Raw genomic sequence first — 16090 nt, forward strand, 5'->3', positions numbered from 1 at the left:
ACACTGCCTTTCACTGATCTAGCTGTATTTGGTTGGAAATACATTTTTAATTTGGTCATCAGATTGGAAGAGACAATATCCTTTAAGCTTTTGATTTGGTTGGGCTAGTTTTTCAAAGTAATTGGCTATTCTTTATTGTAGCAGCTTTGAAAGTGGCTTTAATTCCAGAAAGGTAATGGCCATGTTTTTGTAGATTTCTGGTTTATGGTTAAAGGATTGCATTCTCTTTAGTCCTTAGGTATCCGGCTCTATTAACTATAGGGAAAGATTCAATAATAAATAATGTTTACCTAGTTAATAGGAAGTTTCTTTTTGGCATTTCCTTCCTCACTTCATTATAGAGGTTATGTTGAAGGCATACCACAGGTTTGAGAGAAGCCTGAAGGTTTGCCTCAGGGTTAATTGAAACTTGGGCTGTGTTCTCACAAAATGAATTAAGTTTGCACTCACATCTCCTTTCTTATATTCTTCCTCTTTTTCATCCATAAAGAGACTTTGCTATAGGGCTGTATATAATCAAGACATAATTTACGCTGACCTATTCTCACATAATACATTTTAGTTTATTATTTCCAAGCTTTACAAATTGATGAGGTATTTAAGTGATTAAGCTAAAGAAAATCAGCTTGAGAGCATCTTTACAATGGCTCATGCTAGTTAAGATTATAACCAGCAGTATAAGTCTTAAAATATGAGTCTGCCCAGCCATGTGAATGATAAGAGTCGTTCATATGCCTTCTGCAGAGGCACTTTGGACTGTTGTCACCCAGCCTGGTGGCCGTGGAGTCTCCTCTGTACACATAGTACCACTCCTTAACTCTGCTGCAGATTCATAATGCTCTGTTTTCTGTTTGCCTGAGAAAGGAAGGACCAACAAGTAAACAGTCCTCAAGGAGCCCTTTTTATAATTTCTTATTTTTGAGGTCATTAAGAAAAGTTTACAAGTGTGCTGGATTCATCTGTCTTGAATTCTACAAATATTTTTGAAACACGTTAGCAAGATGGACAAAACAACCTAATTCCTGGCTTCCTAAAGTTTATATCTAGTGAAAGACAATATGCATTTAAGCAAACAAATAATCAGAACAATTACAGACTGTTGTAAGTGCTAGGAAGGAAATAGAGAACTGACATAAAGAATAATGCGGAGGCGGGATGTGACGTAAGATAGAGTGGTCAAGGAGAAACTTCTGGGAGGGGCCATTTGACCAGAAGAATGAGAAAGAACAGGCAATGCAAAGGAAGATCAAGTACTATTTGTACCTTTTCTCCCAATATAAAGCTTTTATATCACCAGATTTTAAAAAGTCACTATTTATCATTAGTTCATGATGTCAGGAGTTATGAGCAATATTAGTTTGTAGAATGAAAACTAATAATAGCCCCAGTTTTAGAGAATGCATTAACTTTGCTCTAGTGTTACATCTCTTTCAAAATTTGAACTACATACCTCAACCAGTTCACTACATGTTACTCAAGCCAGTGATTAAACTCATTATTTTCCCTCAACCAGATAACTCAAAAGATTTCTTGAATGCTCCTTTTTAGTTACCGATTACTTTTAAGTTATTCCATATTTTGTAATATTTCATGTTTCCTAGAGATGAATTTTCAAGTGAGATGTAGTTATTTTCAAGACATTTATTAATTAAAAAAGAAAACACAGAGGTATCAAATGGATGTCAGAGTGATGGTCAGATACTGCAGCTGTTCTACAGCTACATCTGTGGAATATTACTCTGGGGAGAATCCTAGAGATTTTCCACCTCCTCATTTAAAGCTGGGGAAACTGAGGCCCAGAGAAGGTGAGTGGCTTGTCTGAGGTCCCAGGGTCCTCTTGGATTTTCTCCCTGGCATCCTTTTTTGTTCTTCTGCCCATCTATTGATACCATCACCCATTACCTCTGATCTTCCAAGACATAGCCTGGAAGCCTGGGAGAAGGCATCTCTCCCACCTCAGAGAATGGGGGCTGAGCCAGCTAGCACTTCTAACATGAGGGATTCACAATGTGACTTTAGTACTTCGAAATGCTGTGAATTTTCATTAGGGATGCCCATGTTTCAGTGTATATTCCAAAGTGAATACTGTAAAAGCTCACTTTTCTAGGGAGTATTCCAGCAGCCTCCACTCCAGGGCATCAGTCCTAAAAGTAAGAAAGGCCTCTGGGCATTGAGCTTGTTGAGCCAGAGCTGGGAGCCTCACTAGGTCTTCTTTGACCTTCCCCACCTGGAAGTAACCTCTGCTGCGTCTGAGCCTGTCTGTTGTGCTCTCTGTGCTGCATCTCTCCCAGGGTACTGTTTATCCTTTATACTGTTGACCTGTGTCCACTTCAACTCCTTGAGGGCAGGGATGCAGTCAGACGCACATTTATATCCTCATGGTTCTATTAAAAGGCTTTATACATAGTAGAGGCTCAATATATAAATATTTAGTTGATTGATAGCAGTTTACTTAAATTTTTAGCTGATTTTCCAGCTTGAGGCAGAGTAAAAGTAGCAAACCTAAAAGAAACTAGGGAGGTTTAGAGGTGGGTCCAGTAAGTAGTATGGTGAGAAATGACACCAAGAAGAGAGAACACTCAAAAGCAGATGCAGAACTCAGTGGGTTTTCATTCAATATGCATTTACTGAGTATCTGCCGTGTGTGGAACCGTGTATTATAACAGCATGAGACGAGGAAAATAATGATAATAATGCTGTGTCCTGAGTCATTTAGGAATTATTTTATTTAGCATCCTTAAAGCATACTTTGGATTAACTGTAATAATATTGGATTGTTCGATATTTTGGTTTCTTTACGTATTGGTTTCCAGAAGGAGAATGGATAATTAAGAGTCAGTCAGATGAAGTGAGCAAATACCCTTTCTCAATCCTTGTATGCGTTACAGATATGTAACTACAACTGCCAATATCTTCCCCTTTTATCCTACAGCAACAAAAGAGGTACCAGCAGACAAAGAGTTCCGCCTTAGTAATTCAGTCTTATATCCGGGGTTGGAAGGTGAGTTTAAAAGAAGTATGCTTTATTTATTTGGGGTTTTCTGGTTTTTCACAAAGGATAATATCTTTAGGCTCACCCTGCAGAAGAGGGCTCCTCTGTCTCCTGCCTCGCCTGTAAACAGTCAGATGGAAAGAATAAATATTATGGGCCAAACGGGGACCCTGGTGACCATGTCTTGGCCACTTCCTTCTAACCAGCTTTCTTTTAAGCGCTTTGTTGTCTAAGCAGGAAGTCCTTGAAATAATACCCGTACATGATTTCAGTATCCCTTTGCCCCATGTTTTCGAGAAAAGCTGTGGTACAGAAGGCTGTCTCACAGCCATTGCTTTCATACTCAGAACCCCTACCCCAGTGACTTCCGTAACTGTCCAGTAACCATCTTGCAGGCTACCCATCACGATTGAAAGATCCTGAGATCTGGCCAGGTCTAGTGGTGGGGACGTGGAGGAGCCGTCACAGTGGACAGCCTGGTTCCAGGTCCTTCCTGCCAAGGCTTGGTTCAAGGGTCAATGAACTACGGGCCACAGGCTACATCTAGCCTGCTGCCTGTTCTCATACAGCCTGCAAGCTAAGAATGGTTTTTATATTTTTCAACCGTTGTTTTTAAAAAAGCAAAAGAAGATGATTTCATGACATATGAAAAGTATGTGGAATAGAGATTTCAGTGTACATAAATAAAGTTTTATTGGAACACAGCCACATGCATTTATTTCACAGATTGTCTGGCTGCTCTAGCACTACAGTGGTAGAGTCAAGTAGTAGCGATAGACTGTGTGACCTTCAGAGCCAGAAGCAGTTACCATCTGGCACTTTACAGAAAAAGTTTACTGATCCCTGATCTAGGTCAACGATACTTCGGAGCCTGTTCTGACCACTTTCCTGTGAGAAGTCTTTGTGGTATGGTCTGGATCCAGAGGGGTAGTGCCCAGGCCTGGAGCCCTTTCAGAGGGTAGACGCTGGGTCCTGAGTCCAGCAACACTGACTGACCTTGCCCAGGCCCTTGACAACTTAAGGGCTTAGCAGTTGTCCCATAGTAAATGGCAAAACACAAATCTGAACATGTAGAGTAAGTGAAACTGCTGCCTGCAGTCTCTTCCATGGCCTCATGGCTGGACCTTAGGGCCCCGTTTATAGGCTAGAGACCTAAGGGGAAGGACCCAAAGTCCACCTTCAAACCAGGTGTCCTCCTGGCCCCCATAAAATCAGTTTCCAGCAACTAATAGAAAGAAGTCACCGGTTTGGGATCAGTGAGATCATTTTGGTTTTGGAGTTTTAAAAATATCTTGAATAAAAAGGACAGCTACAGTTACATTCCAGGCAATAATAATGAAAGAGATACAGTGGCCTTCAGAGGATCATTGGAATCCTCTGGCCCCTTCTGAGAACTGTTTCATCCCACAGATGTGTGCCAGCTTGTGGTGCTGTAGTCAGATTTTTCCCATTGTGTATCAGGTGCGGGAGGCTGCTGTTCCAATCAGGTGGAAACCACACTGTCATGCTTAATGATGTCTTTATTGTCCACCTCATAGTCAGTTTGGTGCTAGTCAGGTTCGCCCTCTTTAACCTGTTGATTTATCACAATAGCATGGGTGTTAGGACGATCATCTCTTCAGGTTTTTTTTCAAGTCACTGTCAATTCCATTTTTTTACAATGTTCTCTCTTTTGGGTGATTCTGCCCTTTAGGCTCGAAAAATTCTGCGGGAACTGAAGCATCAAAAGCGCTGTAAGGAAGCAGTCACGACCATTGCTGCATATTGGCATGGGACCCAGGTAGGCCAGAGACCCCAAGGAAGGTGGTGGGTCAGCAGTAACGTCATGTGGAACCATGAACCCTCGGCTTCAGGGGCAGAAAACGTTTCACTGGCTTGAGCTACTGAGCACGTGTTTGCCTCTTGCTCTTTCCAACATTTTGTTGTGGGGTGGTGGCACATGCTTTTGCGTTTACCATTTGGTGGTGACTGGTGTCTCTCTTTTTCTTTCTTCGTTGAAAACCAGCAGTAACCTTTCCTGCCTTAAACTTTTCTGTAACTCCTTTTCAAATGCATCACAGGCGCGAAGGGAACTGAGACGGCTGAAGGAGGAGGCTAGGAATAAACATGCTATTGCAGTTATTTGGGCTTACTGGCTTGGATCTAAGGTACTTAATGCACATATCCCAACACTCCATCCTGGAATTCTGTAATAATCAGTCCTTACCTCTAGCCTATTAGAGGATGAATGACTACACTTAATAGTGGCTCACACTGGTGCATGTCCTAGCCGCCAGATTTAACACACCTGGAAACATTAGTTCAGTAGTATGCGTAGGAAGCTTAGGCATGCATAGGCCAATAAAACTAATTGCTAACTAAAAAGGCACTAGTATCATTGCTCTTTAAAACAAAACAAAACAAAACAACTCTTAAATAACATGCATGTTTAGGTTCCCCCCCTCCCCACTGATGAATGCTAGCAGTTTTTTAGAGGTTTTCTGGAGGGGTTGCGCATGTTGGGAATGTTCAAGTTTGGGCTTCAATCGGTCTTCTGCAACATGTTGACAATGGAAATGCCTCTAACATATGTCTTAAAAATATTAATTTATGAATGAAATTGTTTTTTTAGGCTCAGTGTGGCAGCTATTGATTATTATAAGCAAAACATTACATGTGCAAAGAATTATCATCTGTGATTTAACAGAAAACTATGCTGATGCACAGCTAGCTATAATTGCCACTGAAGAATCCCAGGAATTTCAGCATCAGCTGTTTGTTTTCAGAAACAAAGGCCTCCTGAAATACTCTCACTAATCCCCAGGCATAGTCGTGGGCTCTGTGAACATTTCACATACCCCAAGGGACAAGATTTTTAGATGTTTTTGTTACTTAGAAAATCAAAGGTCATCTTTGCTAAAAATGTGTATTCCAGTTAGAAACACAAACATCAACAGAGTCCTGTGTTTTGAAGTCCACCTTGTCAATGTTGTAAGCCTATCTTGTGAGAAAATGAGAAAAGTCAACATCTGCCTGCATAAAGAGCTAATTTGCCAAAACTAACCAGAGTTGTTCATTTGTGCTTTTCCTGAAAATCTGTGAAGAACAAATTTGTTCCTCTAGTCAACTAAGGGAAATGTAGCAGAAGCAAAAAGGACTCTTAGATGGGTCTTGCTAGGGTTTCTCCATCCAGTGAGTTCATTTCCCAGTCTCAGTACTATAATATCTTGAACAATCAGTGCCTATTTGTATCCTTTAAAATAGCTTGCCTAAGATTATTTTTTCCCTAAGAGTAATTTTTAAACCTATAAGTTTAACCTATAATTGCTTCAGTCTTCAGTATATTTTACTTTTGGGACCTTAGCTAAAATTGAATTTTTACACATGCCAGTTTTCATTTTTTGACTGGAAGGAATTTTTCAGTTTTGTTAGTTTTGGTTTTTGTTTGCACTTCAGAGAAATAAACTTTTTTCCTCCCAGTTTTCTAAATGATTGTTCACAAGAGTTGTCTTTTTATCCATCCAAAGGGATGAACTCAGACAGGAGTGCATAGCTTCTTCAGCCCAATGTGCTGTCAGCAAAGGGGAGTCTAATGACATCATTAGGGCTGTTACTCAGAGTTTGAAGGCTTTGATATGGGAGTGAAAGAGTGTGGAGAAGGCAGTGAACAGGGGAGAAAAAGGAAAAGAATGGAAGTAAGGGGTGGGAAATGATTACCTTGGGAACCACGCAGATTGCCCTTCTCTGGAACAGAATCTCAGTGCACTGAAAATATAAGCACTGCACCAGCCTGACACCAATTCTTTGGGTTTAAATTGTTATGCACTGTTCCTCTGTCATTCTGAAATCCTTATTCATAAATTGGCTTTTCTGTTTGGTGGGGTATCCTTTTCTGGTCATTTGTGCTGTCTGCATTGGGCTGTCTCTTTTATTTACTATCTGAAACATTCTAGGCTCGAAGGGAATTGAAACGCTTGAAGGAAGAGGCTAGGCGTAAGCATGCAGTTGCTGTCATTTGGGCTTACTGGCTTGGACTGAAGGTACTTCCTCAACCACTTGTTTCTGTCCAGGGTGAACTTCATAAAGCCTAGCACCTACTAACCCTGAGAAAACGATTGATTATGCTTGCTGATGGTCTGCACAGTCTTGTAGAATGTCATCTTGCTTAATTTTGTACCTTTTTCAGAAGAAACCTGTACACTAATTTTTTTTCTGATTATGTGATTTCTGTTTCTTTAAATAACAGGTTTAATGTAATAGCAATATGGCATGTTTTATTCAAGATACTATGTTATCAAAGTTCTAGTTTGTTATCTTTATGAGTGTAAAGTTGCTTTTTTAAAATCTGTGAGACACGGTTACAATAGTTGAGCTAAAAGCTGCCCTACATCCGCAGTGACCAGCCTAGGGATGCCAGGCTTTTGTTTCCCTCTTTGTGCCAATTCTGCCCCAATAATGGCTGCCTGGAGTAGAGCTTTCTTCAGAGCGACCATTGTTCTAATTGTTCAGTGTCGGAACCAAAGGGTCTTGCATCACTAAGCTTACAGATTTTGATGAATGAGTTCAGAGATTCAGAGATCAGTTGATCATTCATGTTAAAGAGAACCTCGAATTCAAATACCTTGTGATTATGGCAGGGTTTATTTTGAAGTGGTGCTTACTGCAGTAGGGTACAATTATGTGTACAGAACTACACATAAGTAAATAACTCCGAGCTCTGAAAAGCCTTTAGAATATTCTTTACGCCATGTAAGGATCTGTTCTTCCAAATTCAATAATTAATCACCATAGGAAGCCATCCATATTGCCTTTTTGGGATAATTAGGCCCCTTTCTGACAGTATTCCTTATCATTGTTTTTACTTTAATCCTATGACATTTAATCTTACTCTAAATATTTGAATATTATCTGAGTAATCATTGACTCTAAGTCTGAACAACTATTAGAAATATCCCTGAATCCTGCTTTGAACATTCTGCATTTTTTTCTGCAATTTCAGCCTATAAACTTTAGTAAATTATCCTTTTTGATTATACTGAGTATTCACCAAGTAATATTTGAAGTAATTAAAAAGTAACTTAAATATGAATTCTAACAGATGTTCTATTTGAAGAACTCCGAATAAGCTCTATAATGGTTTTTTTAAGTCAAACAAAAGTAAACATTTTCCCATTTAATTCACATCTTCTAATTTGCATTCTAATTTGCATAAAAGGAACAAAAATTAACATCGAATCAGGATTTTTATTCCCTAAAATGATTTCCATCAGTAATATGTTTATCTTCAGTTTTCTGGGTTTAACTGCATATGATTTCAAAACGTTTTTGCATTAGGGGTGTACACTAGCAACCTACAAAGCAAATTCAGTTTGTAGGGGAATATTATTTTAGCAGAAGTTAACTGGGCTTACTCTAGGCACAACTTTTTTCCTCTCAGTCTCCAACAAAACAGAAGTACTTTACTATATAACCAGTATTACTGTATGAAATAAGATCAAACTTACTTGAAGTCCAAGAATATAATAATTTTGTACTTTTTTTTTTCTAAAAGAGAATCATGTTAATATGAATGATAGTTTTGCCCTCTCAAATGATTGACTTTTCTTGTGGAAATAATTACAAAGTGCTGTGGGCCTTTTTAAGACTCCCAGTTCCTCAGGGGGCACCATCGTATGTGCCAGCATGTTATCACCAGGCTTTTAGTGTCTGTAGTTGTATTATGGGAGAAATAACCTGCCCTGTGGAATATCAAAATGCATGTAGCAATGAGCTCAGTTATAATGAGGCTCAACTAAATATAGTATGACTTCAGGTATATTTTTAAGGATATATTCTTATGTAACTTCATTTGCCTGCTTTCCTATACAATTATAATTTCAGGAGCCAGTTATTAGGTAACATTTTTCTTCTCCTTGTCCCTTCTCACCTTAGTTTGAGATTAGAAATGTTTGTGGATCTAACAACTCTGTGGCTAAAAGACAGATAATAATCAGTAACTAGAATATGAACACAGGCATACCTCAGAGATATTGCAGGCTCAGTTCCAGATCTCTGCAATAAAGTGAATATCACAATAAAGTGAATCACACAAATGTTTTGTTTGCCAGTGCAAATAAAAGTTATGTTTACACTGTCTCTGCTATAGTCTATTAAGTATCTAAAAAGCCAAAGTACACACTTTACAAATACTTAATTGCTAAAAAATGCTAACCATCATCTGAGCCTTCAGCAAGTTGTAATCTTTTTGCTGGTGGAGAGTCTTGTCTTATCTTGATGTCAATGGCTGCTGACTGATGAGGGTGGTCGCTGCTGAAGGTTGTGGTGGCTGTGGCAATTTCTTAAAATAAGACAACAATGAAGTCTGCCACAAAGATTGACTTCCTTTCCTGAAAGATTTCTGTATAGCATATGTTGGCATTTGATAGCATTTTACCCAGTGTAGAACTTCTTTCAAAATTGGAATTAATCCTCTCAAACCTTGCCACTGGTTTTGTCAACTAAGCTTATGGAATATTCCAAATCCTTTGTTGTCATTTCAACAGTGTTCACAGCATCTTCATCAGGAATAGATTCCATCTCAGGAAACTACTTTCTTTGGTCATCCATAAGAAGCAACTCCTTGTTCATTTCCATCTTATCTTGAGATTGCAGCAATTCAGTCCCATCTTCAGGCTTCACTAATTCTAGTTCTCTTACTATATCTGCACATCTGCAGTTACATCCTCCACTGAAGTTTTGAGCCCCCTCCAAGTCATCCATGAGAGCTGGAATCATCTTCTTCCAAACTTCTATTAATGTGGCTGTTTTGACCTCCTCCCATGAATCTTGAATATTCTTAATGGCATCCAGACTGATGACTCTTTTCTGGAAAGTTTTTAATTTACTTTGCCCAGATCCACCAGAGGAATCACTGTCTATGGCAGGTATAGCCTTATAAAATGTATTTCTTAAATCATACGACTGAGAATTACTCCTTGATCCGTGAGCTGCAGAATGGATGTTGTGTTAGCATGCATGAAAACATTAATCTCCTTATATATCTCCATCAGAGCTCTTGGGTGACCAGGTGCCTTGTCAGTGTGCATTAATATTTTGAAAGTTCTCTCTTTCTGAGCAGTAGGTCTCAATATGGGGCTTAAGATAGTCAGTAAACCATGCTGTAAGCAGATGTGCTATCATCCAGGCTTTGTTGTTCCATTTATGGAGCACACAGGCAGAGTAGATTTAGCATAATTCCTAAGCTGTAGAATTTTTATAATGGTGAATGAGCATTAGCTCCAACTTAAAGTTAGCAGCTGTATTATCCTTTAACAAGAGAATCAATCTGTCCTTTGAAGCCAGACATTAGCTTCTCCTCTCTAGCTGTGAAAGTCTAGATGGCATCTTCTTCCAATAGAAGGCTGTTTTGTCTACATTGGAAATCTATTGCTGAGTGTAGCCACATTCATGAGTGATCTAGTTAGATCTTCTGGATAACTTTCTGCAGCTTCTCTATCAGCACTTGCTGCTTCTTTCCTTAACCCTCATGAAAAGTTAATAAACTTTTCTTCTGCAGCTTCCTCACCTCTCTCAGCCTTCTTAGAATTGAAGAGAGTTGGGACATTGCTCTGGATTAGGCATTGGCTTAGAGGATGTTGTGGCTGGTTTGATCTTATATCTAGACCACTAAAATTTTCTCCTTATCAGCAATGAGGCTGTTTCACTTTCTTATCATTTGTATGTTCACTGGAATAACACTTTTAATTTCCTTCAAGAATGTCTCCTTTGCATTTATAACTTGGCTGTTTGGCACAAGGGTCCTAGCTTTTGGCCTGCCTCAGCTGTTTACATGCCTTCCTCACTAAGCTTAATCATTTCTAGCTTTCAATTTAAAGTAAGAAGTGTGTGACCCTTCCTTTCACTTGAACACTGAGAAGCCATTGTAGGGTTATTAATTCAATTTAATTAATTTCTATATTGCTGTGTCTTAGGGAATAAGGGAGGCCTGAGGAGAGGGAGAGAGATGGGAGAATGGCCAATGGGTGGAGCAGTCAGAATACACACAGTGTCTCTTGATCAAGTTCACCATCTTACAGATAGAATAATAAAGGAAAAGTTTGAAATATTGTGAGAATTATCAAAATGTGACAGACACAGAATGAGCACATGCTGTTGGAAAAATGGTGCCAATAGGCTTGTTTGATGCAGGGTTGCCACAAACCTTCAATTTGTAAAAACTCAGTGTCTGCAAAGTGCATTAAAATGAGGTATGCCTGTAAAAGGAAAAACTGCCTATATGGTATATGTTACAGTTTTTAAACCTTAACAATCTTCATATGTAGAGAATGGATCTGGTACTCAAATGCTCAGAGGGACCAGGTTGGTCATACAGATGAGGAAAGCAGCAGATGGGAGGTGGATCAGGAGCAAAGGGGACTCGTGTAGTTTGGAGCATGCATGCCTCATCTAAAGGCAACAGCAGCTACTTTGGTCTCCCTGGCCCTTATTTTATAGGGCTAGGCCTCAATGTTGCTAGATCTTAGACAGCTTTAAGAGAAATCTGCAGTCTGAATTGTTATATTAAGTTCTTAACTTAAAAATATGCATACAAAACATTTATGTATAAACTGAATTTGGATAGAAGATTACTAGCTTACATCCCCTAGTGTAGAAATATTTTGGACATGTGCAGTTAAACCTAGAAAACTAGAGAGAAAAGAAAAAAGATATGTAATATCTGAATTATTCAGATAGGCTAATATTTTGCTAAATTCTAACTCTCCCATTTATATCTGGATGGTAATAAATACTTAAGATATTTTCCCTCAATTTCAAAATTTAACTATGTAATTTATTCATTTGTTATACAGACACTCCACTTAGTTACTGTTCTTTGTTAGACATTAGTATATGAAGTAAATATAACAATGTAGCAAGGAAAAAATGTGTGAACCAAAACTATAATATGATGTTTTAAGTGCTCTGATAGCATTAAGTATAAAGTTTGGTGGGAGTAGAGATGATAGAAAAAAATTAATGCAATGAAATGGAAGATAATGGTAGTTTCAAAGCTTCTATTTAAATTCTTATTTTTAGCCATATTCAGTTCTCAGTGTGTAGTACTAAAGCCTTATCTTCTATGCAAGGCTTTTGGAAACTGATACAGTTCTTCAGACTTTTTTTTTTCTTTTTGCCTTTTACAAAACAATCTGAAGAGAACATTATTTTATATAATTTTTTAATGTATTTTAATTTGGGATAAGTTTGCAGCTGTGCCTGTAAAATGTTTCTTGTCAAATCGTCAGATTCTTCAAAAACTACTAAGAGGATTTAAAACATCAGTTCATTCTGGTTTCATCATTTACATCTCTCAATTTCTCTCTGACTTAAGATCCACTATGTGAATGTGTTTCAATTATTTTACTAAATCCAGAAAGGACACTTATAAACTGACTTGTTTGACACTTTTTCATTTTTAATAGAGGTGTATCATTATGGACCTGTACCAGCCACACATTAACCACTGTAACCTACATCTTTTTAAAGGTACGTAGAGAATACAGGAAATTCTTCAGAGCCAATGCTGGAAAGAAAATCTATGAGTTTACGCTTCAGAGAATTGTAAGTTGACACTTTATGTCTGTGGCTAATTAGCATTGTGGAATTACCCAGTTAATATCACCAACTCCATAAAATATGCCTTTTCCTAAATGACAAAAGTGACTTTTTAAATAATAATTAAATCATAGCTGTGACACTGAGAGTTAGTTATCTTTTAAAATCATCTTCTCCTAAATTCAGGTAGAATTGTGTCAGAAAGAGTTGTTAGTGGCCCTTATATTATTAATACAGTGTTTGCCTTATTTGACAGAGAGAACTTTTGGGGGAAAGTGGATCCAAGAAAGCCAGGGCCTTACCCTGTGACACTGCCATGAGCTGTGGCAGGGCAAGGCTGGCAAGCAAATTAGTGGGGAGAGGGGTGACAGGGAGCCAGGCTGTGCAGCTCCACTCGCATGGACTCTGGAGTTCTCCATCTTTCGGAGAGGTGTATGTAGTACTGAACAGACTGCAAACTCTGGAGCCAGCCCCACTGCCGCTTAGTGTGACTAAGGAACTGGATTTTTAAATTTAATTTAATTTTAATTACTTAAAATGTAAATATAAATAGCCTGTGTGACTAGTGGCTGCATTTTAGACAATACAGCTCTATAGAACTAGCTGGTACTAGTATTAGTGTTAGTATTCTTCTTTTCTCTTAACCATTTGGTGGAACTCATATTTCCCCAACCAGTATGAAAGAGTGGAATAGAGATTTCCCAGATGAGTTACAGTTCTATAAATTCCAAAGTTAAATAAATTCCACTATCGTCTGGTTTATTTGATCATGATTTATATAAAACAGTGTCTTTTGTGGTGTATTTTCCTCATGTAGTATTTTCTGTCAAACCCAACACAGGTGCAAAAATACTTCTTGGAAATGAAAAGTAAGATGCCTTCCTTATCTCCAATAGACAAGAATTGGCCCTCAAGACCTTACTTATTCTTGGATTCTACTCACAAGGAGCTAAAAAGGATTTTCCACTTGTGGAGGGTAAAAAATGTCATGTTACGTCTTTTCAGAGACTTTATTTATTTTGAGTGTTTGAAAACTTACGTAAAATCAAAACTGTAACACATTCTTCCTTTGCCTCAAAGAGGATTACTTGAGGACTTTGGTGATTTTCCCCCGTGCACCATATTGAGTTTCTGTGAGAGCCCCTGCAGCGGCCCAGGCATTCCCTTTGCAGTCACCTCTGGGCCCTGGCTGGAAAGGGGAGCACAGGGCTGCATTTTCTTTCCATTCCAGGTTCCAGCTGCTCTCAAGTAGTTCAGTTTTTTGTTCATTTGTTTTTCTCTTTGTCTAAAGGAATACTGTAGGACAGAGAAATAATAAAATTTGGACACCTTCAGGCAACATAGTTAAATCCTGCAAATTGAAGAGTTTATCAGATGTACAGAACACATAATCAGATAATACATGTGAACATACACACTTTGATGGATGGGAAAAAAGGCTTTTCCCTGTCCCTAAAGATAGTAACACATCCTCTATCTAAATTACAGGGAAGCTGGAAATCTGTTTTATATTGCCTTTTATTTTAGCTCTCTTATTTTATATAAGAGGACATGGCATGTACTTTAGATGTTGCCCAGCATGGAGCACGTGGGGCACTTGTATAGATGTTGACCTTATTTCGATAACCTAGTCAGTTGATATGTGGAATGTTAAATATATGCAGTTATCAGATGTAATAAAACCATTAGATGGAAGGGCATGTATTTAGTAAATGAATGCTCAGTACACACATCCTCCAGGAAACTTTCCTGCCCAGCAGGGTGGGCTTGTTTTTTTATCAGAATCATCTATGTATAGAGTGACATTATGGCTGATTAGCTTGGTAAGTGGTACCATACAACATAAGGAACTGGATTCTGAGTTCTGTTCTCTAACAGCCAGTTTGGCGAGATTCATGAACCTCTTAATGGCTTGTCTCCTTTCTTGAGTCTAACCCAGAAAGTGTCTTCAGAAATAATGACAGGGAGCTCCCAATGCTGGGGATCTGCACCACCTCTGCCCTCCCCTGGCTTTGCGATCTCACTCATCCCTCCATTGGATTGGAGGTGGGAGGTGAGGGCTGTTTATTCCTGAAGGGAGCCTTTCCATGGAAAGGGTCAGCAGCTATGCTAACATTTCTTCATGCAATTATTTCAGTAGCACTTGACCACACCTGTAACTGAATTTCTAGGAATGCTCATCTAAAAAATCTGGCCCTGCTCCTCTGGCCACTGTCTCCTCTCATTGCAGCTTCAGGGACGGAGTGAAAGGGGATATCTCAGGTCCCTCGTCCCTATTGTAAAATGGTAGTGGGGGGATTTGGAGCAGTGGTTTTCAAACTGTCATAACATATTTGTGGTCATGAAATCAATTTAGTAGATTACTACCAGCGTTTTTCAATAAAATGCAATAGAATAGAAAATAGCAGAGTGTACAATATATAGAAAGGATTGAGTATTGTTTTGTGACGCTTTGTGTCAATTTTCTCTGTGTATGTGTGTGGAAATGTGCTTAGTGGATTGTGATGCACAATATTTTTACTATGAGTCTCTCTAGAAGAGTGACAGCCTCAGGACTAGAGGATTTCCAAGGATTGACATAGTGGGAGGAAATAGTACTTGCAAGGCCCATGCCCACTGGGCCCTGGTGTGTTTTGAAGCATCGCAGGTTCTGCAATACAAATAATACTCTGACATTTTCCAAGACAAACTTTTTAAAACCCACAAGGGAAAAATGTTTTTGGCCTTTTTAGTGAATGTTTTGTACTTTCTCCCTTACTCTTGTTGCTGGTAAATTGTCTTAGCATATTTAAGAATGAGTAATGATTTATTTATATAAATGATGTTTTGTTTCTTTCTTCTCATATCTCACAGTGTAAAAAATACAGGGACCAATTCACAGACCAGCAGAAACTTATTTATGAAGAGAAACTAGAAGCCAGTGAACTCTTCAAAGACAAGAAGGCTTTATACCCATCTAGGTATCATGGCTTTGCTTTACCCATAAAATTCAGGATTATAAAAGTTTCTCAAGTATATTTGTACGCCGTTTTGCCTGGTGTTTGATTTCAGTCTTAGATGAGCGATTTTTAGTTCTGTGAATCATTTTATAATCAGCTTGATGTAAACACATTTATTTGAGCCATGGCTTCTATAGTGCAGTTTAATGAAATGAGGTTACGATTGTTGGTTTCACTCCATTAGCATTAGCTCAAACACTTTACTAAATAATTAGAAGTCATTTAACATAAAAATTATATAGGCTGTTAAGATACGTTTGCATTGTAAATTACTGTTGCTTTTCCGTAGTTTTCAAAGACTAGCCAAATTTCTGTTGGCAATATACTTTAATCACCATTCCAGTCTTCCTGCCATAACAAGCAAGGTCAGAAACTTATTTGTAAGGTAAATGAAAGAGTGAGCCAGGATAGTACTTTTTGAGTGTTGCTTGAGCACTGGTCCGTGGTGCCCTTCAGTCTGCTGACTCAACAGATATGACTTCTGTGGCCTGTACAGCACGTTCAGTTCCTTTATTTTAGACACCGT

The 16090-nt window shown here is 38.5% G+C and overlaps 1 protein-coding gene across 7 annotated transcripts in view; it reads left to right on the forward strand.

The window, feature by feature from the left end:
- Nucleotides 1–16090, forward strand: part of MYO1B (myosin IB) — a 186327-nt gene that overhangs the window by 156889 nt on the left and 13348 nt on the right. For 2 of the 7 annotated variants that reach the window (XM_055290064.2, XM_055290065.2), the window contains exons 21-27: nt 2933–3001; nt 4686–4772; nt 5053–5139; nt 6925–7011; nt 12497–12571; nt 13407–13541; nt 15419–15525. In XM_055290064.2, coding sequence (XP_055146039.1) covers nt 2933–3001; nt 4686–4772; nt 5053–5139; nt 6925–7011; nt 12497–12571; nt 13407–13541; nt 15419–15525 — 647 coding nt within the window. The remainder of the gene's footprint in view (nt 1–2932; nt 3002–4685; nt 4773–5052; nt 5140–6924; nt 7012–12496; nt 12572–13406; nt 13542–15418; nt 15526–16090) is intronic. The other 5 variants (XM_063644835.1, XM_055290067.2, XM_055290068.2 and 2 more) reach the window with 3 other exon arrangements.

Source organism: Symphalangus syndactylus, chromosome 8 (genome assembly GCF_028878055.3).
Source record: "Symphalangus syndactylus isolate Jambi chromosome 8, NHGRI_mSymSyn1-v2.1_pri, whole genome shotgun sequence".
NCBI lineage: Eukaryota > Metazoa > Chordata > Mammalia > Primates > Hylobatidae > Symphalangus > Symphalangus syndactylus.